Genomic DNA, 23,713 nt, shown 5'->3' on the forward strand with positions numbered 1-23,713 from the left:
CAAACTCATATGCGGGTGTGGGTACTGCTTCATCTTCGGCCATCGATCCCGATGTGCCCGGTTCTGATTCCGCTCCAGAACTTACTTCGGACTCCTCAGGTGTTCTGTTGTCCTCTACATTTGAGGTTGGTTGCTTTCTTTGTCTGATGCCATCATATTTCTTCGCAAACGTATAGATGCGCCCTTTCATGTAATCTGCGCGGTCCCTTTGGAACTTCTCAGCTTTTCTTTCTTTTATCGTTTGCTCATATTTGCTCACACGTGTTTTAATATCAGTCATCTGTTTGGATATGTACTCTTGATCTTCCTGTTTTTCAAGTTCATGTGCAACATTGGCTAATTGCGCCAAAAGTTTTTCTCTGTCCGTTGTCGCATATTTTACTAATATTTCCAACATATTTTTTGATGACTGTGCGTTGTTATTAGCCCATTCTTCCAACATTTTTGGGTCAGGGTTGTCATATGTTGGTGCAAGAAGAATTCTCAGGCCTCTCGGTACTCTATTTACTTCTAAGTACCTTCGCAATGAAGTACACTCCCACCACTTTGAGATTTCTTGTTTCCGGAGTTTTTCGTAGTCTCTCAGCAGTCTTTTGGTATCGGATTCCTTGGTTGATGGTTTATTTTTGCCACTTCCCTTTCCAGTGTTTGTATCTTCATCAATATCCTCAAAGATATCACGCGCAGCTTCTCAGCGCTCCCGTTCCCATTCCTCCGCCATCTTGCACTTGTATTTTCAGAATATTCGGTCGTTTCTGACACCCACTGTCCCCTTGGGTCTTGCTTGCAAGCTCCTCTTTGGACTACCTCTCCCAGATGCCACCTGGTCGGATACGCAATGCGCTAGCTCCCAGCACTCGCAGGCTTACCTGGATTCTCCGATGCCCTCCGGCACACAAAGGATCCCGCTCGCCATGTCCGTGCCGAGTGCCCTCGCGGTCTCTATCCGATGCGTCTGGCTTGGGGGGCACTTCTCCTTCCTCTTCCCGAAGAACATCCAAACTCTGTCTGCCCGACTGAGAAGTGCTCCAAATCGAGGTGGGTCAGCGTGCGGGATTCAGGCTCGTCCCGTAATATTCTCTCCAATCCTGTCGATCTGTGCTAGAAAACAGGCGCTGACTCCGCGGGGTCTTGTTTCAGAAACAAGTTTATTTTCTTTTAGTGCTCAGATTGACGGCTTTCGACGGTCACAACCGTCTTGCTCACAACACAGAATAACATTACGTCAGTGTTTTTAAACATGTCAAGTGCTCATTGGATCATGTGATGGTTTACCTGTAGTCATGACAACCAGTTTACCGAGGTCACTGGAAATTTACAGCGTTATATTTTGCTTTGCCACAATCATTTTGTTTTTCGCTTTGCTTATTGTTTACGCTGCACATTTTTACATCAACTTAAAATAAAAGACAATTAAATCTCATTGTCGATTACTAGCACATAATTAATTTTCACATTGCTGACATTTGCTTTTGCACAAATATATATCGTTAATATATTTTTACCCGTTTTATGTACAATTTAAGTTATTGAAAACGTAATAGGTTTAAACAATTCATTACTGCATTACATATATTGTGTCAGTAAAGATTGTACACTGGTTGTATAGGGTCTAATGCCCGTTTTAACCAGCTTAGTAGTAGTTTTACTTTGGGAACCCTTGTTTGATAGGTTCTCATGAATAAAGCCCAAGTGGGCAATGAATCATCCAAATGCAGTCTTAACCCAACTAAGTTAATTTCTCCTTTGTACATTGTGTTTCTTTATCTCTTTGCTTGCCAGCAATGATAAACCATTTTACATTCGGAAACCACCAAAAAATTGTGAACATGTATTTGTGTTTCTTATGATACATGACATGTATCTAATAAGTCACATTCATTTTTACGATTCTGTTACGGGGGAAAGGTTTGGGGAACACTTAGAAGCTTCTGTGAAAACAATTAACTTTTTATACTTATAAATGTACGCTTAGCGCTTCGTCTGCATTTAAACCTTGTGGGGCCTTACTGTCTAGGAGAATAATGTATCTCGATTCTAGTCTTCGGAGGGCTAGTTGTCTATTTCCCCCTCTAATGTTTTTCTTCACATGGTCTATGACGAAGTATTTGATATTTTCTGCTTTGCCCTCATGTTCCGAATTGATGTGCCTTGCCACTGGATACGTTGGGTCATTATTTTTTATGGCACTGAGATGCTGTAGCACTCTTACGTGGGCAGGATGTATTGTGCTTCCTACGTATCTTTTTTTGCAACTCCATTGCAAAACATAGACTGCAAAGTCTGTCTTGCATGTGTAGTTTGCTCGTATCTCTAGTGGTTTTTTCCTATATGGAACATCTACCGTAGTAACATTAGTTCCATATTGACAGGCTTTGCATTTCGTACACTTATAAAAGCCATTCTTAGTTTTTAACCATGGTGACTCTTTTTTCTTTAACATTGGGGCATTGTCTACCAGTTCTTCCCTCATACTTTTAGATTTCCTAAAAGTCAGTTGCGGTATTTTGTTGCAACTTTTTCCTATCACTGGGTCATTGCGGACTATAGGCCAATGTCTATAGATTATATTTCTCAGTTGTTTATGATAGGCATTGTACCCTGTGATAAGGCGTGGAGTCCCTGTATTTTGTTCTGACTTGGGTTTTTCAGTTTTAGCGGAGAACAATAGGTCTTTCCTCTCCCTAAGGTCACATTTTTGTTCCGCTGTTTTTAATGTGTGTTCAGGATAGCCTCTGAGTTTTAACCTACTGAACAGATTTGCCTTAGAATTCCTGTAGCCTATGGTTGTGCTACAATTCCTTTTCATTCTAAGGCATTCTGCATAGGGGATGTTTTCAATTAAGTTTGGGGGATGGAAACTGGAAGCATGCAGGATTGTGTTTCCTGCGGTGGGTTTACGATAGGTATTGGATTGTATTCTACCATCTACCACTGATAGTTCTAGATCTAAGAAATGTATCTTATTTTTACTAGTTTCGCTGGTAAACTTCAAGTTTAAGCTGTTTTGATTAAGTTTTTCAGCGAACTCTCTTGCACTTTCTTCACTTCCTTTCCAAATTACAAAGATGTCATCTATGTAACGACTATAAAGTGTTACATTGTGTGTCATTTCTTCAGTGTGTTTTACCCTGAGTACTTGCTCCTCCCACCAGCCCATATGCAAATGATATGATCTGGTTGCCTTATCTTTGAAGTGCTCGCCCACTTGGGCATTATTATATCAGCAGAAACTTGCAGACTGCATCTATACATACGCATACTGTATGGCCAGTGGTTATTTTACACAAGAATTGATGTGTTTGAATCTCCGTAAAATCATTTGAGGAGTATCATATAAACTTTATTTATTTAGAAATATATATTTTAAATAATGTATATATTTTTGTATATATGAAGGTGTACATTAATGAAATCTATTTATGATGATTTTTAACTTTGCACATACCACTGAAGATCGTTTTATATGTTTTGCAGTCTGGTTTTTGTATGGTGCATTGCATAGTCTGTTTTTTAGCTCTATGAATGTGATGACACAGCTGCTTGTAATTTACTGAATTATGAGTACTGCAATATATATAAATATATATGTATATATATATATATTACCTACTGGCGTGTCGCCAGTAGGTATATATAGTTAGGATTATTTGTCTATGGAACTTTTGAAAATTCTATGTCTAATAACTTTGGCGTTTGTGGACGGAATCGGCTGAAATTTTCAGGAAAATGGCACATTTTGTTTCTGAGCAGCCCCCGTAAATTTGGGGGGGTTTCGTCAAGGGGGGGCCGAGAAAAAAGGGGGGTCCCAAAACGCGTTTTTCCCATGTTAATTTCCATAGGGCCTTTGGCCTCACTTTTAGCTCGAACGGCTGAATGGATTTGCACGAAACTTGGCAAAATTGTAGGGACTGTTAGCCCGATGTGCCTTTGCTAGGTCTCAATATATGTGCTCCAGTGGATTTTGAGAAATTAACGTTCAAAACAAGATATATATCTGTAACAGCGCTCCGGGCTGCGCTCCGGTCCGCTTACTTTTCGCGAAACGGAACTTTGCGATGCGAAGCTGATTGGCTCCCCGGTGTCTGTCAACATTCTAAACAGTCCGGAGCGGCCGCCATCTTATCTCTCGGTAGGATCGAGAGAGAAAAAGAGGTGAAAAACGAAGGGGGAATTTAATGAAAGGGGGCAAGGTATACCCCTCTTGACCCCTTAGGAATGTTGTTGGGGTTTTTAAAGGGTCCCGTGGGGAAAATAAAAAAAAATTATTTTTCACGGTAGAAGCGCTTCCCGGGCCGCGAACTGGGCCGCAAACTGGTAGCGAAACGGGAATTCGCCATTTTGTGCTTCGTTTTAATTAAATTACTAGGTATAAGGGGGTGCGGGAGACCATTTTGTGCTTCGTTTTAATTAAATTACTAGGTATAAGGGGGTGCGGGAGACGTATCCTAATCCCTTATGTTTTCTGAGGGTGGCTGAGGAGGCTCATATATGTTGATACATGTCTTCCAGCGGCTGTGCGTGAGCTTTTTTTTTTTTTTTGCTGCGTGACGTCTGTTAACGTTCGATTCGAAGGAAATCAGGAAGTGTTGACCACCAATTTGTCAGTGCGATAAAATATTTTGTTATAAATGAATCCTTATTGATAAACATTGTTTGCGCCATCTTGCCTTTTTTCCAATGCCACAATTTTGTCGTGCACGGCAGCCATTTTAGATGCCAGGCCGGTCCCAGGCTATCACCTAGCTCTGCGGATGTAGTTTATGGCCCTAGCTGTAGAGAATCCAGACATGCCAACCCTCCCGATTCAGGCGTGAGACTACTGATTTCAGTGCTAGTCTCCCGCCTCCCGATTCCTGCAAGCAAAAACCCGGGGGCATATTACCAACAACTAGCGATAATTTATGTCTCTAACTTGTTTAGAGACAAAAATTATCGCCGCACATCGGCGATTTTTATCGCAGATAAACCTTGCTATTAGCAAGGTTTATCGCAAATGCGATAAAAAACGGCCGCAATGCATGAATATCGCTGAAAAGTCAGTGATATTCATGCATTATCCAGCAAATGTTCTTAGCCATGTTATCCACCTCCAATTGGATAACATGGCTAAGAACTGCTCGCAAATGCGATAAAAAACGGCCGCAATGCATGAATATCGCTGAAAAGACAGCGAGATTCATGCATTATCCAGCAAATGCTCTTAGCTATGTTATCTACCTCCCATTGGATAACATGGTTAAGAACTGCTCGCAAATGCGATAAAAAACGGCCGCAATGCATGAATATCGCTGAAAAGTCAGCGATATTCATGCATTATCCAGCAAATGCTCTTAGCCATGTTATCCACCTCCAATTGGATAACATGGCTAAGAACTGCTCAGGGCAGGTGTTAGCTTGTGGAGATATTCGCGCTTAGCGCGAATATCTCCAAAATTTGGTAATAGGAGATAGCGATGTAAGGGACTGTTTCCAGTCGCTAACATCTTGGCACGCCCACTTTGCATGTCATTAGTGATAGATATCACTGACATGCAAAGCGGGGCCCAAGATGGTCGCTATCTCCTTTTAGCTGTCACTAACTGGTGTTAGCGACAGCTTGGTAATAGGGAGATAATTTTATCTCCGCTTTCTTGGCTTTTAAAGCCAAAAAAGCGGAATTAAACCCCCTTGATAATATGCCCCACGATTCCTCGGGGGTTTCAGCTGACAGGGCTTGGTATTGTGTTACGTGCTAATTCTTCCAGGAAACGTCAGAGGGTCGATGCAGGGGTTCTAGAAGGGGTGATAAACCATTTAAGCCTCATGAACAAGCGCATGGTCTTTTAAAGATCTGTGAAGTACTCGGGGCGGCGGTGTGTGTGTGCCCTCTTTCAGGAGCGGGCGGGGGGGGGGGCACTGCCAGCAACTTGCCAGGCCAGGCAGTGTTCAACACTTGCATCACCCTTTCTCTGCCTGCTATTGCGCTCCATGCTTCGGAAAGGTAAGAAAAAGAACGTGCATTTGAGTTTGAAATGTCCGATCCTGTAGCAGTACACTTGCAAAGCCCACACATGACAATAACCCGATTCAAGGCCCCATTCTCCCGATTTTTTAATAATATATAGTACTCCAAAAAAGTAGGTTTATAAAACTTTATTAACTTTTAAATATAACGAACGTAACAAAAACTGTAAATATATTTAAACATTTTTTGACAAAAAAAAAACAACAATGGTCCGAAGCTGTCTTTTGTGCGAATAGTCCCAAGGCAGCACAACGTGCTGAGTTGTGGACGGCACCCAGGTGAAGAACCATCCCTTCTTTAAACCCCATGGTGACCAACTAAGTGCAGGTTTTACATAAAGTAGTGTTTACCTAGAGTGGTGCTGTGTAGGACACTCTGAATGGAAATTAACCAGAACTATAACGATAACAACAACAACAACAATAATATAACTTTTATGCTTAAATTACGCAAACATTTAGCTAATCTGCTAAAGGGGGGAGTCGCCATTTCTTTTGATAATTTATTCACCCATCCGTAGCCTCTCTATTCTCCATTACAATGTGTTTCTTGCTGAAATTAACCAGAACTATAACCATAACAACAACAACAACAATAATATAACTTTAATGTCCAAATTACGCAAAGATTTAGCTAATCTGCTAAAGGGGGGAGTAGCCATTTCTTTTGATAATTTATTTATCCATCCGTAGCCTCTCTAATCTCCATTACAATGTGTTTCTTGCTGTCGCTAGCTGATGAAAAAACTAAAGTGATAACTTCCTCATCCTTATTTTGTCTTTCTTTGTTCCTTAAGATGTTATCTGTGTCAACCTCTTCCGAGAATGCTGATGCGTTAGGGATTTTCTTGTGTTTCTTAATAGCATTGGTGTCTGCGCACTTCTTTGTCAATTCTGTTTATATGATAACTGCTTCATAAACAGACGATATCTTTGTTTAGTCATTAGTGTTAAGTGTGTCTGAAACTACAGTGCCGTTCTGTTTTTCTTTCTTCAGGCTCTACAGAGTTTTGTGTGTTGTTCTTTTGAGCGACAATTATTCCAGAGGTTTCAGGTTCACTTGTTTTGTCCTGCAGTGAGTTAACAGCTTTAGAGACTTCATGTTTATTTGCTATGTCCTGCTGTGCGTCAACTGCTTCAGAGACGTCAGCCTCATTTGTTATGTTTGACTAGATCCTGGACCTGCCCGGCCGCGCCCAAAATGGCTCCGGTGTAAATGGGACTCGTAACTGCTTGTTGTGTACTGGTTGCCCAACCTTGATATCACGAGATACGTATGCAGTTGTGAAGCACATGGCGGAGGCTCGTCTGCTGTAGTGGGGTGCCCCTTTATCGTTTCAGTTGCCATTCCGCCCGCTTTTGCTACACTGTGCCTTTTCCGCCATTCAGCTGTTTACCGCCCGCTCTTACGGCTACAGCGTCTCGCTCACCATGTAGTTGAGTTGCTCCCACTCTTGCGGTGCAGCGATAGGCGGCTGCCACAGGACTCTTAAAATGGCGGCCGGCTCTTCGGATTTGGGCCTGGTCCAGTAAAATGGCCCTGGGACACTTTGGAACTCGGACGCTTGTCTGCCAGGGCTTGGGTCCCATTCTCGAAAGCGTCCCCTCAGCCTTGAAGATTCTACAAAAGTCTTGGGGGACCTCGACTCCCGCAGGCTTCCAGTGGGGAGCGGCTGCCATGATTGCTTGCGGAATGGCCACGACGGAGCTACGAGATGGTGGTGCTCTCATGGTGACGCCAGCTTCAGTCTGAAACATCCAGAAACAAGGTGGGGCTTTCATCGTTTGGGAAAAAAATGTTTTAATCCAATGAAAAGTGTTATTTTTAGGTCACATGACCTAGTCTTACATCATTAGGAAAACAAAAGTAAAATGAACCAATGAAAAGTTTTATTAACAAGTCACATGACCTGTTATGCTTACGTTACGCGCTGCGCGGCGCGCTCTGGATCGTTTCCGGGAAGCTGCGCCTTGCGCACCGGAGCACTTCCGGGTGCGCTAACGCGGCGCGTCATATGACGCATTACGCGACAACGCAGGTCCAGAATATAGTCAAAATGTCTCCACCAACCAGCGGTCGGAATACAACCGCTTTCAGCAGTCCAAAAAGTTCGGTTAAATCTTAAGAGCGGGAGCAACTCAACTACATGGTGAGCGAGACGCTGTAGTCGCAAGAGCGGGCGGTAAACAGCTGAATGGCGGAAGAGGCACAGAGTACCAAAAGCGGGCGGAATGGCAACTAAAACGGTAAAGGGGTGCCCCACTACAGCGTGTCTTCAGGTCAAACGGATTGTGGGACAAGGTCCAGAATGGAAGAGTCATCAAAAGGCAAAAAATTCCGCCGGACCCCGGGAGCCGGCCGCCTATGTCGGGGGCGATCTCAGGCCACACCAGGGCAACACGACTTGGGGAGGGGGCAGGAGCCAAGCGCCCCCTCTCAGTCCGCGCCATCTCACCGTCCCTCGGGGGCCTCCGTCAAGCGGTTTAGGGAGGCACCGTATCACATTGTTTTCCAATGCAGTCAGGTCCACAAACGGACCCCACTTACTTTGAATAGTGAAGCTGCAGCAGGTGCAAATAAGGTTTAAACAGTGTAACAAGCGCTGCTTAGAACTCTGAAGTATGGCACTCAACATCCAGGACTTATGCCATTTGTGTAAGGCAGTGACATCGAAGCAACTCAGGGACCAAAAGCATGAACGAACACTCACGTATGAAAATCTTATTTGGGGAAGGGGCAGGATCCAAACGCCCCCTCCCAGTTCGCGCCACTACACCGTATGTAGAAAATCTGAAGCCATCGTTCTACAAACTCTCAACGCTTGCTATCAGTGCATGAGTTTCATGCTCGATCGATTGAGCTAGCCGGATCGGGCAACAAAAAGTATAAAATAGTTATGTAAATAGTTATTTAATAAAATGTTTTACCCTGTTTCTTTGCTGGTGTGTTGTCTATATTTATAATATTTGCATAGGGTTTGTCGTTATTTTGGGCGGGGTGGGTGGCGGAGTCGAGCTGTCTTGCAGCCCTCATGGTGTGGAGCTCAGTTCATTTCACTATTTTCGTATTTCTCATGAAGGGTTGTTCCTAATGTTTGTATTTTACCGAGGTCAAAAAGAGATCGAATTAGTGGTCTACTGATTTTGCTCGATTACTTTTATTTTTTTACACGATTTTTCACTATCTGCAAAGACTAAACAGAGTATTGCGACTTTGTGCTTGTTTGTAAATAGAGAATGATCCAAAGAGAACCAATTCTAAAACAGTAAATGCTTGGATAACAATCAATCAAATGGAGAGACAAGCAGGTACGACGGATTACAACGGGGGTAAAGGATCTGCGTTAACTACCGTTCACTATCTGCAAAGAGAGAGTACTACTAAGAGAAAAGAGGGGAGGGGGGGGCAGCGTTCAAAGCACATCAGCGTGCATAAACACGAAAACGTTTTTACCTATCACGTACTTGACATTTGACAGCTTTTGATATTTGCTATTAAAAAACCATTGAAATTCACAGAAAAAACCATAGGTTATAGTCCATATATAGTTAGGAATTTGCATTTACAAAACCTTGAAAATTCAATGAAAAAACCATTGGTTATAGAACATATATAGTTAGGAATTTGCATTTACAAAACCTTATTTTACTCGCATAAAACCATTGAAATTCCATATATAGTTAGATGCGCTAACTATATATCGCGCACCCGCAATCCACTGCTGATGATGTCACATATTACATCATTCATGACATGGTCAGTGACATCACTGATGACATCACTGATGACAACTCAAATGACATCACTGACAACATCACAGATGACATCATTCATGTGTTAATACGATGAACCTCTACAGACTCTGATATAACCTTAGATACACTCAGTGAAAACAGACACTCACAGATTGTCACTCATCCATGGAGTTACTCATACACCTAGACAGTCATGCAAAGAATCAATCACACCTCCATTTCCTCAACTATACAGTTATACACACCTTACGTATTGAAACATATTCTAACACATATTTACTCTCTTATACAATCACTGATACAAGTTTTCAATGATCCATGCAGCCACTCACACATTCACTGGCTCTTAAACACAGTAATTTATATATGTCAACTCTCGCATGTACTGTGTTTTACATATGTACTTACTTTGACATGTAGCATTGAGATATCCAATCACTCACCAATACACTCATGCACACAGTCAACCACCCATACAGCTGTTTCCACATGCAGTTTTGAACCCATAAATCTAGTGAATCAGCTGTTCACACATCTATGCACAGAGTCACACACCTCCCAGCCACTCACACACATACTCAGTCTCCCATACAAATACTTGGGCAACCAATCAATAACCCATATAGTTACTCATATAGCTACTGATCAACACATGCAGCAGTTTACAGAACAACAGATATAATGATGCACAAATTAATACAGTTTAATCACTAACCCATGCACTCAGTGAGACACATTTAATCACTCCCTCATACAATCAGTCATGCACCTACTAAATCCTTCATCCAGACATTTATACATCCACTCATTCTTCAATATGTAAGACATATTTTAACTTTACAGAAACATACAGTCACTGGATGTTGTCATCAGTGATGTCATTTGAGTTGTCATCAGTGATGTCATCAGTGATTTCACTGACCATGTCATGAATGATGTAATATGTGACATCATCAGCAGTGGATTGCGGGTGCGCGATATATAGTTAGCGCATCTAACTATATATGGAATTTCAATGGTTTTATGCGAGTAAAATAAGGTTTTGTAAATGCAAATTCCTAACTATATATGTTCTATAACCAATGGTTTTTTCATTGAATTTTCAAGGTTTTGTAAATGCAAATTCCTAACTATATATGGACTATAACCTATGGTTTTTTCTGTGAATATATATATATACATATATTCTCTCCAATCCTGTCGATCTGTGCTAGAAAACAGGCGCTGACTCCGTGGGGTCTTGTTTCAGAAACAAGTTTATTTTCTTTTAGTGCTCAGATTGACGCGTTTCGACGGTCACAATGGTCTTGCTCACAACACAGAATAACATTACGTCAGTGTTTTTAAACATGTCAAGTGCTCATTGGATCATGTGATGGTTTACCTGTAGTCATGACAACCAGTTTACCGAGGTCACTGGAAATTTACAGCGTTATATTTTGCTTTGCCACAATCATTTTGTTTTTCGCTTTGCTTATTGTTTACGCTGCACATTTTTACATCAACTTAAAATAAAAGACAATTAAATCTCATTGTCGATTACTAGCACATAATTAATTTTCACATTGCTGACATTTGCTTTTGCACAAATATATATCGTTAATATATTTTTACCCGTTTTATGTACAATTTAAGTTATTGAAAACGTAATAGGTTTAAACAATTCATTACCGCATTACATATATTGTGTCAGTAAAGATTGTACACTAGTTGTATAGGGTCTAGTGCCCGTTTTAACCAGCTTAGTAGTAGTTTTACTTTGGGAACCCTTGTTTGATAGGTTCTCATGAATAAAGCCCAAGTGGGCAATGAATCATCCAAATGCAGTATTAACCCAACTAAGTTAATTTCTCCTTTGTACATTGTGTTTCTTTATCTCTTTGCTTGCCAGCAATGATAAACCATTTTACTTTCGGAAACCACCAAAAAATTGTGAACATGTATTTGTGTTTCTTATGATACATGACGTGTATCTAATAAGTCACATTCATTTTTACGATTCTCTTACGGGGGAAAGGTTTGGGGAACACTTAGAAGCTTCTGTGAAAACAATTAACTTTTTATACTTATAAATGTACGCTTAGCGCTTCGTCTGCATTTAAACCTTGTGGGGCCTTACTGTCTAGCAGAATAATGTATCTCGATTCTAGTCTTCGGAGGGCTAGTTGTCTATTTCCCCCTCTAATGTTTTTCTTCACATGGTCTATGACTAAGTATTTGATATTTTCTGCTTTGCCCTCATGTTCCGAATTGATGTGCCTTGCCACTGGATACGTTGGGTCATTAATTTTTTATGGCCCTGAGATGCTGTAGCACTCTTACGTGGGCAGGATGTATTGTGCTTCCTACGTATCTTTTTTTGCAACTCCATTGCAAAACATAGACTGCAAAGTCTGTCTTGCATGTGTAGTTTGCTCGTATCTCTAGTGGTTTTTTCCTATATGGAACATCTACCGTAGTAACATTAGTTCCATATTGACAGGCTTTGCATTTCGTACACTTATAAAAGCCATTCTTAGTGTTTAACCATGGTGACTCTTTTTTCTTTAACATTGGGGCATTGTCTACCAGTTCTTCCCTCATACTTTTAGATTTCCTAAAAGTCAGTTGCGGTATTTTGTTGCAACTTTTTCCTATCACTGGGTCATTGCGGACTATAGGCCAATGTCTATAGATTATATTTCTCAGTTGTTTATGATAGGCATTGTACCCTGTGATAAGGCGTGGAGTCCCTGTATTTTGTTCTGACTTGGGTTTTTCAGTTTTAGCGGAGAACAATAGGTCTTTCCTCTCCCTAAGGTCACATTTTTGTTCCGCTGTTTTTAATGTGTGTTCAGGATAGCCTCTGAGTTTTAACCTACTGAACAGATTTGCCTTAGAATTCCTGTAGCCTATGGTTGTGCTACAATTCCTTTTCATTCTAAGGCATTCTGCATAGGGGATGTTTTCAATTAGGTTTAGGGGATGGAAACTGGAAGCATGCAGGATTGTGTTTCCTGCGGTGGGTTTACGATAGGTATTGGATTGTATTCTACCATCTACCACTGATAGTTCTAGATCTAAGAAATGTATCTTATTTTTACTAGTTTCGCTGGTAAACTTCAAGTTTAAGCTGTTTTGATTACGTTTTTCAGCGAACTCTCTTGCACTTTCTTCACTTCCTTTCCAAATTACAAAGATGTCATCTATGTAACGACTATAAAGTGTTACATTGTGTGTCATTTCTTCAGTGTGTTTTACCCTGAGTACTTGCTCCTCCCACCAGCCCATATGCAAATTAGCATAGCTGGGGGCGAAGTAAGTACCCATGGCAGTCCCCTGTGTTTGTCTGTACAGCAGTTTATTGAAGGTAAAAGTATTGTTCTCCAAACACCACTCCGTCATTTGGAGCAACATCTGTGAATGTTGGTACAGATCAATGCTTCTACTTCCCAAGTAATGCTTGATGGCATTTAGACCATCTCGGTGTCTTATACTTGTATAGAGGCTTTGAACATCCAAAGTCATAAAAACAAAGTCTGATTCCCATTTTATATCGTAGATTTTTTTCAGAAAATCTCCACTGTCTCTTGTGTATGATGGTAGAGTTTTTACAAAGGGTTGTAGAAAGGAGTCCACAAATCGACTTGTATTTTCAAATAAGCCACCTATGGCGGAAATTATGGGTCTTCCAGGAGGGCAGGTTGAATTTTTGTGCACTTTAGGAATTAGGTATAGGTTTGGGATAACTGGATAGTTGTTCTTCAAAAATTCAAATTCATTCTTTGAAATAGTTCCAGCACTTTTCCAGTCATACAGACTTCTATGGTATCTCTCTTGGATGTTAAGGATATCAGTCTCACTAATCCTTTGGTAACACTCTCTGTCGGATAATTGTGATAACGCTTCTGTATTATAGATATCCAGAGGCCAAAGGACTACGTTCCCTCCTTTATCTGACCAGCGCACAACTACATCGCTCCTTCCTTTGATTTTAGTCATAACCTTTTCATATGCTGATCTTTCATTTGTATGTGTCTTGTAAAAATCATTACTGCTTGTCCACGACAAAGATTTTAGATCACTTATGACTTTTTCAGAAAAGATGTCAATGCAGTCTTTGGGCATGATGGGACAGAACGTGGATCTCGGTTTAAATTGCGTTCTTGATGTGCCTGCAATATAAACTCCAGCATATTCTGCCGCATCTTGGGTGCTCATCATGTCACTGGCTTCATCAGTGTCCAGATCCACCATTTCCCAGATAAAAGGCATATCATCAATTTGCCAGCTTGTGTCTCCCGTTGGTTCTTTTTCACTGTTATTTATCTCTTTACAATTAAAGAAATGTTTTTTCAGTTTCAGTTTTCGTGTGAACTGATGCAAGTCTATCCGAGTTTGAGTGTAGTTAAAATTGGTACGTTTACAGAAGGATAATCCTAATGATAAAGTTTTTTCTTCTTCGCTTGTTAAGGCCATGTTGGTTAGATTTATGACTGTGTTTCTGTCTTTTTCTTCTGTTTGTGTGGCCGTTAGCGTTTGTAGTTCCTTCTGTAGTTCTGTTTCTTTGTATTGTCTTTTTGCTGTCTTGCATTTTCCCCACCTCCTGTTTTTTCATTTCCTGCTTTTTGTGATGATGCTTTGTCTTTGCTGGAGTTCTGTCGACCCCGCCGTGGTCTTAGGGTTCTCAGTCTCTCCTCTCGTAAAAAAACAAACTCATATGCGGGTGTGGGTACTGCTTCATCTTCGGCCATCGATCCCGATGTGCCCGGTTCTGATTCCGCTCCAGAACTTACTTCGGACTCCTCAGGTGTTCTGTTGTCCTCTACATTTGAGGTTGGTTGCTTTCTTTGTCTGATGCCATCATATTTCTTCGCAAACGTATAGATGCGCCCTTTCATGTAATCTGCGCGGTCCCTTTGGAACTTCTCAGCTTTTCTTTCTTTTATCGTTTGCTCATATTTGCTCACACGTGTTTTAATATCAGTCATCTGTTTGGATATGTACTCTTGATCTTCCTGTTTTTCAAGTTCATGTGCAACATTGGCTAATTGCGCCAAAAGTTTTTCTCTGTCCGTTGTCGCATATTTTACTAATATTTCCAACATATTTTTTGATGACTGTGCGTTGTTATTAGCCCATTCTTCCAACATTTTTGGGTCAGGGTTGTCATATGTTGGTGCAAGAAGAATTCTCAGGCCTCTCGGTACTCTATTTCCTTCTAAGTACCTTCGCAATGAAGTACACTCCCACCACTTTGAGATTTCTTGTTTCCGGAGTTTTTCGTAGTCTCTCAGCAGTCTTTTGGTATCGGATTCCTTGGTTGATGGTTTATTTTTGCCACTTCCTTTTCCAGTGTTTGTATCTTTATCAATATCCTCAAAGATATCACGCGCAGCTTCTAAGCGCTCCCGTTCCCATTCCTCCGCCATCTTGCACTTGTATTTTCAGAATATTCGGTCGTTTCTGACACCCACTGTCCCCTTGGGTCTTGCTTGCAAGCTCCTCTTTGGACTACCTCTCCCAGATGCCACCTGGTCGGATACGCAATGCGCTAGCTCCCAGCACTCGCAGGCTTACCTGGATTCTCCGATGCCCTCCGGCACACAAAGGATCCCGCTCGCCATGTCCGTGCCGAGTGCCCTCGCGGTCTCTATCCGATGCGTCTGGCTTGGGGGGCACTTCTCCTTCCTCTTCCCGAAGAACATCCAAACTCTGTCTGCCCGACTGAGAAGTGCTCCAAATCGAGGTGGGTCAGCGTGCGGGATTCAGGCTCGTCCCGTAATATTCTCTCCAATCCTGTCGATCTGTGCTAGAAAACAGGCGCTGACTCCGCGGGGTCTTGTTTCAGAAACAAGTTTATTTTCTTTTAGTGCTCAGATTGACGGGTTTCGACGGTCACAACCGTCTTGCTCACAACACAGAATAACATTACGTCAGTGTTTTTAAACATGTCAAGTGCTCATTGGATCATGTGATGGTTTACCTGTAGTCATGACAACCAGTTTACCGAGGTCACTGGAAATTTACAGCGTTATATTTTGCTTTGCCACAATCATTTTGTTTTTCGCTTTGCTTATTGTTTACGCTGCACATTTTTACATCAACTTAAAATAAAAGACAATTAAATCTCATTGTCGATTACTAGCACATAATTAATTTTCACATTGCTGACATTTGCTTTTGCACAAATATATATCGTTAATATATTTTTACCCGTTTTATGTACAATTTAAGTTATTGAAAACGTAATAGGTTTAAACAATTCATTACCGCATTACATATATTGTGTCAGTAAAGATTGTACACTGGTTGTATAGGGTCTAGTGCCCGTTTTAACCAGCTTAGTAGTAGTTTTACTTTGGGAACCCTTGTTTGATAGGTTCTCATGAATAAAGCCCAAGTGGGCAATGAATCATCCAAATGCAGTATTAACCCAACTAAGTTAATTTCTCCTTTGTACATTGTGTTTCTTTATCTCTTTGCTTGCCAGCAATGATAAACCATTTTACATTCGGAAACCACCAAAAAATTGTGAACATGTATTTGTGTTTCTTATGATACATGACATGTATCTAATAAGTCACATTCATTTTTACGATTCTGTTACGGGGGAAAGGTTTGGGGAACACTTAGAAGCTTCTGTGAAAACAATTACCTTTTTATACTTATAAATGTACGCTTAGCGCTTCGTCTGCATTTAAACCTTGTGGGCCCTTACTGTCTAGGAGAATAATGTATCTCGATTCTAGTCTTCGGAGGGCTAGTTGTCTATTTCCCCCTCTAATGTTTTTCTTCACATGGTCTATGACTAAGTATTTGATATTTTCTGCTTTGCCCTCATGTTCCGAATTGATGTGCCTTGCCACTGGATACGTTGGGTCATTAATTTTTTATGGCCCTGAGATGCTGTAGCACTCTTACGTGGGCAGGATGTATTGTGCTTCCTACGTATCTTTTTTTGCAACTCCATTGCAAAACATAGACTGCAAAGTCTGTCTTGCATGTGTAGTTTGCTCGTATCTCTAGTGGTTTTTTCCTATATGGAACATCTACCGTAGTAACATTAGTTCCATATTGACAGGCTTTGCATTTCGTACACTTATAAAAGCCATTCTTAGTGTTTAACCATGGTGACTCTTTTTTCTTTAACATTGGGGCATTGTCTACCAGTTCTTCCCTCATACTTTTAGATTTCCTAAAAGTCAGTTGCGGTATTTTGTTGCAATTTTTTCCTATCACTGGGTCATTGCGGACTATAGGCCAATGTCTATAGATTATATTTCTCAGTTGTTTATGATAGGCATTGTACCCTGTGATAAGGCGTGGAGTCCCTGTATTTTGTTCTGACTTGGGTTTTTCAGTTTTAGCGGAGAACAATAGGTCTTTCCTCTCCCTAAGGTCACATTTTTGTTCCGCTGTTTTTAATGTGTGTTCAGGATAGCCTCTGAGTTTTAACCTACTGAACAGATTTGCCTTAGAATTCCTGTAGCCTATGGTTGTGCTACAATTCCTTTTCATTCTAAGGCATTCTGCATAGGGGATGTTTTCAATTAGGTTTAGGGGATGGAAACTGGAAGCATGCAGGATTGTGTTTCCTGCGGTGGGTTTACGATAGGTATTGGATTGTATTCTACCATCTACCACTGATAGTTCTAGATCTAAGAAATGTATCTTATTTTTACTAGTTTCGCTGGTAAACTTCAAGTTTAAGCTGTTTTGATTACGTTTTTCAGCGAACTCTCTTGCACTTTCTTCACTTCCTTTCCAAATTACAAAGATGTCATCTATGTAACGACTATAAAGTGTTACATTGTGTGTCATTTCTTCAGTGTGTTTTACCCTGAGTACTTGCTCCTCCCACCAGCCCATATGCAAATTAGCATAGCTGGGGGCGAAGCAAGTACCCATGGCAGTCCCCTGTGTTTGTCTGTACAGCAGTTTATTGAAGGTAAAAGTATTGTTCTCCAAACACCACTCCGTCATTTGGAGCAACATCTGTGAATGTTGGTACAGATCAATGCTTCTACTTCCCAAGTAATGCTTGATGGCATTTAGACCATCTCGGTGTCTTATACTTGTATAGAGGCTTTGAACATCCAAAGTCATAAAAACAAAGTCTGATTCCCATTTTATATCGTAGATTTTTTTCAGAAAATCTCCACTGTCTCTTGTGTATGATGGTAGAGTTTTTACAAAGGGTTGTAGAAAGGAGTCCACAAATCGACTTGTATTTTCAAATAAGCCACCTATGGCGGAAATTATGGGTCTTCCAGGAGGGCAGGTTGAATTTTTGTGCACTTTAGGAATTAGGTATAGGTTTGGGATAACTGGATAGTTGTTCTTCAAAAATTCAAATTCATTCTTTGAAATAGTTCCAGCACTTTTCCAGTCATACAGACTTCTATGGTATCTCTCTTGGATGTTAAGGATATCAGTCTCACTAATCCTTTGGTAACACTCTCTGTCGGATAATTGTGATAACGCTTCTGTATTATAGATATCCAGAGGCCAAAGGACTACGTTCCCTCCTTTATCTGACCAGCGCACAACTACATCGCTCCTTCCTTTGATTTTAGTCATAACCTTTTCATATGCTGATCTTTCATTTGTATGTGTCTTGTAAAAATCATTACTGCTTTTCCACGACAAGGATTTTAGATCACTTATGACTTTTTCAGAAAAGATGTCAATGCAGTCTTTGGGCATGATGGGACAGAACGTGGATCTCGGTTTAAATTGCGTTCTTGATGTGCCTGCAATATAAACTCCAGCATATTCTGCCGCATCTTGGGTGCTCATCATGTCACTGGCTTCATCAGTGTCCAGATCCACCATTTCCCTGATAAAAGGCATATCATCAATTTGCCAGCTTGTGTCTCCCGTTGGTTCTTTTTCACTGTTATTTATCTCTTTACAATTAAAGAAATGTTTTTTCAGTTTCAGTTTTCGTGTGAACTGATGCAAGTCTATCCGAGTTTGAGTGTAGTTAAAATTGGTACGTTTACAGAAGGATAATCCTAATGATAAAGTTTTTTCTTCTTCGCTTGTTAAGGCCATGTTGGTTAGATTTATGACTGTGTTTCTGTCTTTTTCTTCTGTTTGTGTGGCCATTAGCGTTTGTAGTTCCTTCTGTAGTTCTGTTTCTTTGTATTGTCTTTTTGCTGTCTTGCATTTTCCCCATCTCCTGTTTTTTCGTTTCCTGCTTTTTGTGATGATGCTTTGTCTTTGCTGGAGTTCTGTCGACCCCGCCGTGGTCTTAGGGTTCTCAGTCTCTCCTCTCGTAAAAAAACAAACTCATATGCGGGTGTGGGTACTGCTTCATCTTCGGCCATCGATCCCGATGTGCCCGGTTCTGATTCCGCTCCAGAACTTACTTCGGACTCCTCAGGTGTTCTGTTGTCCTCTACATTTGAGGTTGGTTGCTTTCTTTGTCTGATGCCATCATATTTCTTCGCAAACGTATAGATGCGCCCTTTCATGTAATCTGCGCGGTCCCTTTGGAACTTCTCAGCTTTTCTTTCTTTTATCGTTTGCTCATATTTGCTCACACGTGTTTTAATATCAGTCATCTGTTTGGATATGTACTCTTGATCTTCCTGTTTTTCAAGTTCATGTGCAACATTGGCTAATTGCGCCAAAAGTTTTTCTCTGTCCGTTGTCGCATATTTTACTAATATTTCCAACATATTTTTTGATGACTGTGCGTTGTTATTAGCCCATTCTTCCAACATTTTTGGGTCAGGGTTGTCATATGTTGGTGCAAGAAGAATTCTCAGGCCTCTCTGTACTCTATTTACTTCTAAGTACCTTCGCAATGAAGTACACTCCCACCACTTTGAGATTTCTTGTTTCCGGAGTTTTTCGTAGTCTCTCAGCAGTGTTTTGGTATCGGATTCCTTGGTTGATGGTTTATTTTTGCCACTTCCCTTTCCAGTGTTTGTATCTTTATCAATATCCTCAAAGATATCACGCGCCGCTTCTATGCGCTCCCGTTCCCATTCCTCCGCCATCTTGCACCTGTATTTTCAGAATATTCGGTCGTTTCTGACAGTTATTTCAAGTAACTAAAACTTGCACTCGAAGGTAACAATAACTTGCGATCCCGCCGTGCATAGTTTTCTCTGCAATAATTTTCTTACAAATGTTGCAGTGATATTATCAATGATGCCATAGACGAAGTCATTAATTATGTAATGTCTGGGATAATTAGCAGTGCTTAGCAAGGGCACAAGTTATAGTTACCTTAGGGCGTGAGAGCCCCCCCTCTACAGACAAGCATCCATGGCCCCAGTGATGGGGAGAAAAGGGTGACCAGGGGGCTGGGGGATGGGTGCTGCAGGCCTAGTGAGGCTTGGGGAGGGAGGCCGCACAGCCACCCTCCCCTTTATTTAAGTAAGTGGCCCTGGGGGTGTGGGGTCCTGTGCAGCCCCCTTTCCAGTTCAATTAAAAAAGCAGCCCTGGGTATGGGGTCCGTAGGGCCAGGCGCTATGGCCAGGTTTGCGATCAGCAACATTAAGTTGCCGATCGTGAACGTGGAAAATAAACCTTCCTGCGAGATTCTCAGCACGGGAGGTCTGGTTTCTCGTTGCGAGTGGTCGCGTATGCTCACTACCGGTCACGATGAGAAACTACCAGTCCGTGTTGAGAAAGCTGCCGCTCGAGTAAAAATCTCCTCGAGCGGCAGAAAACTACAGCTCACACTGGGCAAGATGCCGTTTTCAATGATTGCACAGTGTCGGATGCTTGTCTGCACTCTGCAATCATTGAAAACGGCATCTTGCACAGTGCGAACAGGGTACTACGCAGTTTGCATAGAGCTACGCGTAGTTCCCATAGTGCGAAGTGCACTTCGCGTAGGTACGTGTAGCGCTACTTCGCGAACTACTCCCAGCCCTAATAATTACAACTGCATAATAACTCTTGTGGTTAATGAACTTGAGGGAGAGATTTTCCAGTCCTTCTAATATAGCACATAGAGCTATGCACAGGCATCAAAGTGCTACATCCAAAATGCAAGGCATAGGTTTAGTACCATATTCTTTCCCCTCAATATTTAATATTTCATTATTCTAAGCTTTCTTAAAGGTGTTTCTTTGCGTAGCAATACAATTTTATTCATATTACACCACAATCATTGTGTTACTTTTATGGTCGGATCTATTAACACGTTGTGCCTGGTTGACATCACAAAATTGAGGCAAACCTGGTGGTGGCCATCAAAGCTTAACCCTCCCCCGGTACCAGCCAGAAAGTAACACAAAGTTGCAGTATGCTCAACTTTACGTCAAGGTGGCGTACGATGCGTGGGTGGTGTATGGATGTTCGCATGCGCTCACCAATGTGTTTTGATACTAATCCCTTTCTACCAACTTTGGTAGACACACAATGGAGTTACACTTCCTTAAAGCAGGCGTAAACTTGGGGTAAAATGTATTTTCTACAAAATGTCTAACTTCGCATGTGCGCTGTGCAGTGTATCACATGTGGAAAAGTGGTAAACTTTGTCAAAACAAAGATTTTTGAGCTGGGAGGGTACCCTGCTAATCCAAGGCCTCTGCTTGAAATCACTCAAACATCTTTGCACTATGGTGCAAGGGTGCGTGTCTGGGCGCAAAGCAGTTGCACGCCAGCACTTGAGGAGAGAGCACCGTTGGCATGTCTGAGAGCGAGGCTAGGAGGCGATCCTGACAGCCCAGTGCAGAAACTGTTGTTGCTGAGCATCACAAGCACATAAGCTCACCTGCCCTCTGGTTTCTCCAGACCGAGCACTATTAACAAACCCACGGAGGTAAATTGGGTGTGGGCTGAGAGCCCTTCTGAAGGAACAGCCCCAATCCTTGTCAGGGAGAAGGAAAAAAGTCAGTAAAAGAACCTGTGTTTAAGCCGCTGGTTGCCTGGCAGAGGCCTTTAAAGTATGTGTGCAACTCTTTAACGGTAATAAAGTGAAAACACAAGAAGTTTGAAAAATAGTAAGCATGGCAATATCGCACCTATGATGATAGGTGTCTAAGAAGCCTTACACATTCCTTTAAATCTTAAGCGCCTACCTGCCCGGGAGCTGCTGACGTCACGGACCAGCGCTTTGAAGCGCTCCATCACTTCTCCGGGGATCAGCATGTTCACACGGATAAAGAAATAGCCAAGAAACCATTGTCGCTGGTGGACGGGAGTGAGCCAGTCCTGCAGGCTCGCGGCCCCCGCTCCACCCCCCGACACGTCGTTGCTGACCAGCACCGGCTGATATGAAGCATCGGGGGGCTGCTCACTCAACCCCCACAGGGAGGACGCCGAGGCCACGGAGAGGGCCGGGAGCCCGCTCAGCTCCACCATCAAGTCGAACTCGTCCGGCTTAGACACCTTCAGCGCCTCGATGTAGCTCCCGGATCTCAGGGCGCTGGAGGAGAACCTGTGATCCTGGGCATGCACCTCCTTCAAAATGGGCCCCACCGCCGCCAGCACCCCCCTCAGGGCCCGGGAGGTGTCCTCCCTGCGGATCAGGACTCGCTCCTTCAGGAAGGTCTCCAGAGCCCCGGGGGCCAGGGGGCCCCACCACCCGTGCAGCGCGCTCATGTCCAGGACGGGCACGGGTGCCAAGAGGCGCCTCTTCTCGGCACCTTCATGTGTGTGTGAGCCGAGAGCGGGCACCAGTTCATATCACCCGCGCATCGCCCGCCCACGCCCACGGACGGGCGGCAGCCAATCAGCAGAGGAAACTCGAGGACCGATGCCACGTCTGAGGCTGGCACCGTGCCCACCCACGGGGTGCGGCTCAAGAATGTCCCCCAGGCGCCCAATGCGCACAGAGCCGGGCTGCTGCAGCGCCCGGACACCCACAGCTCTCCAGCTGCTGTTGGCACCGCTGGGCAGTGTCTGGAGTCCTATCGAGCCTCACCCCCAGCATTTCACAGATCTTTAAATTACACCTCTGTATTCGAACGTCATACATTCAGCACCCATGACTTTGCAAAGTGTACGTTACAACGACCGCGTTGTTACCACGCCTGCCATTACATCGCAAGTCGTAGCAACGACTTGCTGTATACAACCTTTAGCACGCATCTTTTAGCACGCACTACCATTACCACGCATCTGTTACAACGCATACCATTACAACGCATAGCGCTTTGAGGCGATCTGACTTAGGGAATGGCTAGTGAATAGGTTAATTTACTATCCAATTACCTTCCCTAGTGTCCACGGGGACTGGTGTTGGAATAGTAAATTAAACTATTCACTATCCATCACCCAAAGCACTATGCGTTGTAAAGGTATCGCGTTGTAAAAAATGCGTGGTAATGGTATGCGTGGTAAAAGTGTGCGTGCTAACATCATACATCCACGACTTGCTGTAGGGGGCGCGCTGGACTTAGGAATGGCATTAATTACTCTTCCTATTCCAGTTTGTGAAACGGCAGGATTTAAAATCCAACACTTTCCCTGGTCTTGCACGCCCCCTACAGCAAGTCGTTGTTACGACTTGCGATGTAAAGGCATGCGTGGTAACAACACGGTCATTGTAACAACTGCGTTGTAAAGCCATGCGTTGTGGAAACAGCGCTGTGAACGCTGTTTCTCCTTTATCCATCTGCGAGTAATGCCAACTCAACATTCAAAAACAGTGTTCACTGCCAACTCGCACGACACTGCATGTATCCCCCTGTAAAATGAAAAATTGTACATTTTTACAACTATAGATATATATATACAATTCTAGTCCTTCAGTGACCCTTCTTGGCGCTTTGAAAGCTTGTCTCAATTGGGTCTTCTTGAACTGGCAATGGTCCCCAGGAGTGTCCATGACATGTGTTGTTAAGGTGGGAGCATCAACAGTGAGGGTTTCTTCACTTGGTCTTTCACCAACCGAGGAGCTATATCTTTGAAATATGAAGAGTCTCGCGTAATGGAATTCCCAGGACGTTGGGCAATCACCTTATGTCCTTTAATGGTTGTTACCAGGAATGACTCACTG

At 42.5% G+C, this 23,713-nt stretch overlaps 1 protein-coding gene across 1 annotated transcript in view; it reads right to left on the reverse strand.

Moving 5' to 3' along the window:
- The window catches only part of LOC147668826 (protein mab-21-like 3), a 231,152-nt gene extending 208,741 nt beyond the window's left edge, over nucleotides 1-22,411 (reverse strand). The window contains exon 1 of the mRNA XM_086948425.1: nucleotides 21,792-22,411. Coding sequence (XP_086804551.1) covers nucleotides 21,792-22,314 — 523 coding nt within the window. The 5' untranslated portion in view covers nucleotides 22,315-22,411. The remainder of the gene's footprint in view (nucleotides 1-21,791) is intronic.
- Nucleotides 22,412-23,713: the final 1,302 nt, after the last annotated feature.

The sequence above is a fragment of the Lissotriton vulgaris genome, unplaced genomic scaffold (genome assembly GCF_964263255.1).
Source record: "Lissotriton vulgaris unplaced genomic scaffold, aLisVul1.2 SCAFFOLD_2281, whole genome shotgun sequence".
In the NCBI taxonomy this organism is placed as follows: domain Eukaryota; kingdom Metazoa; phylum Chordata; class Amphibia; order Caudata; family Salamandridae; genus Lissotriton; species Lissotriton vulgaris.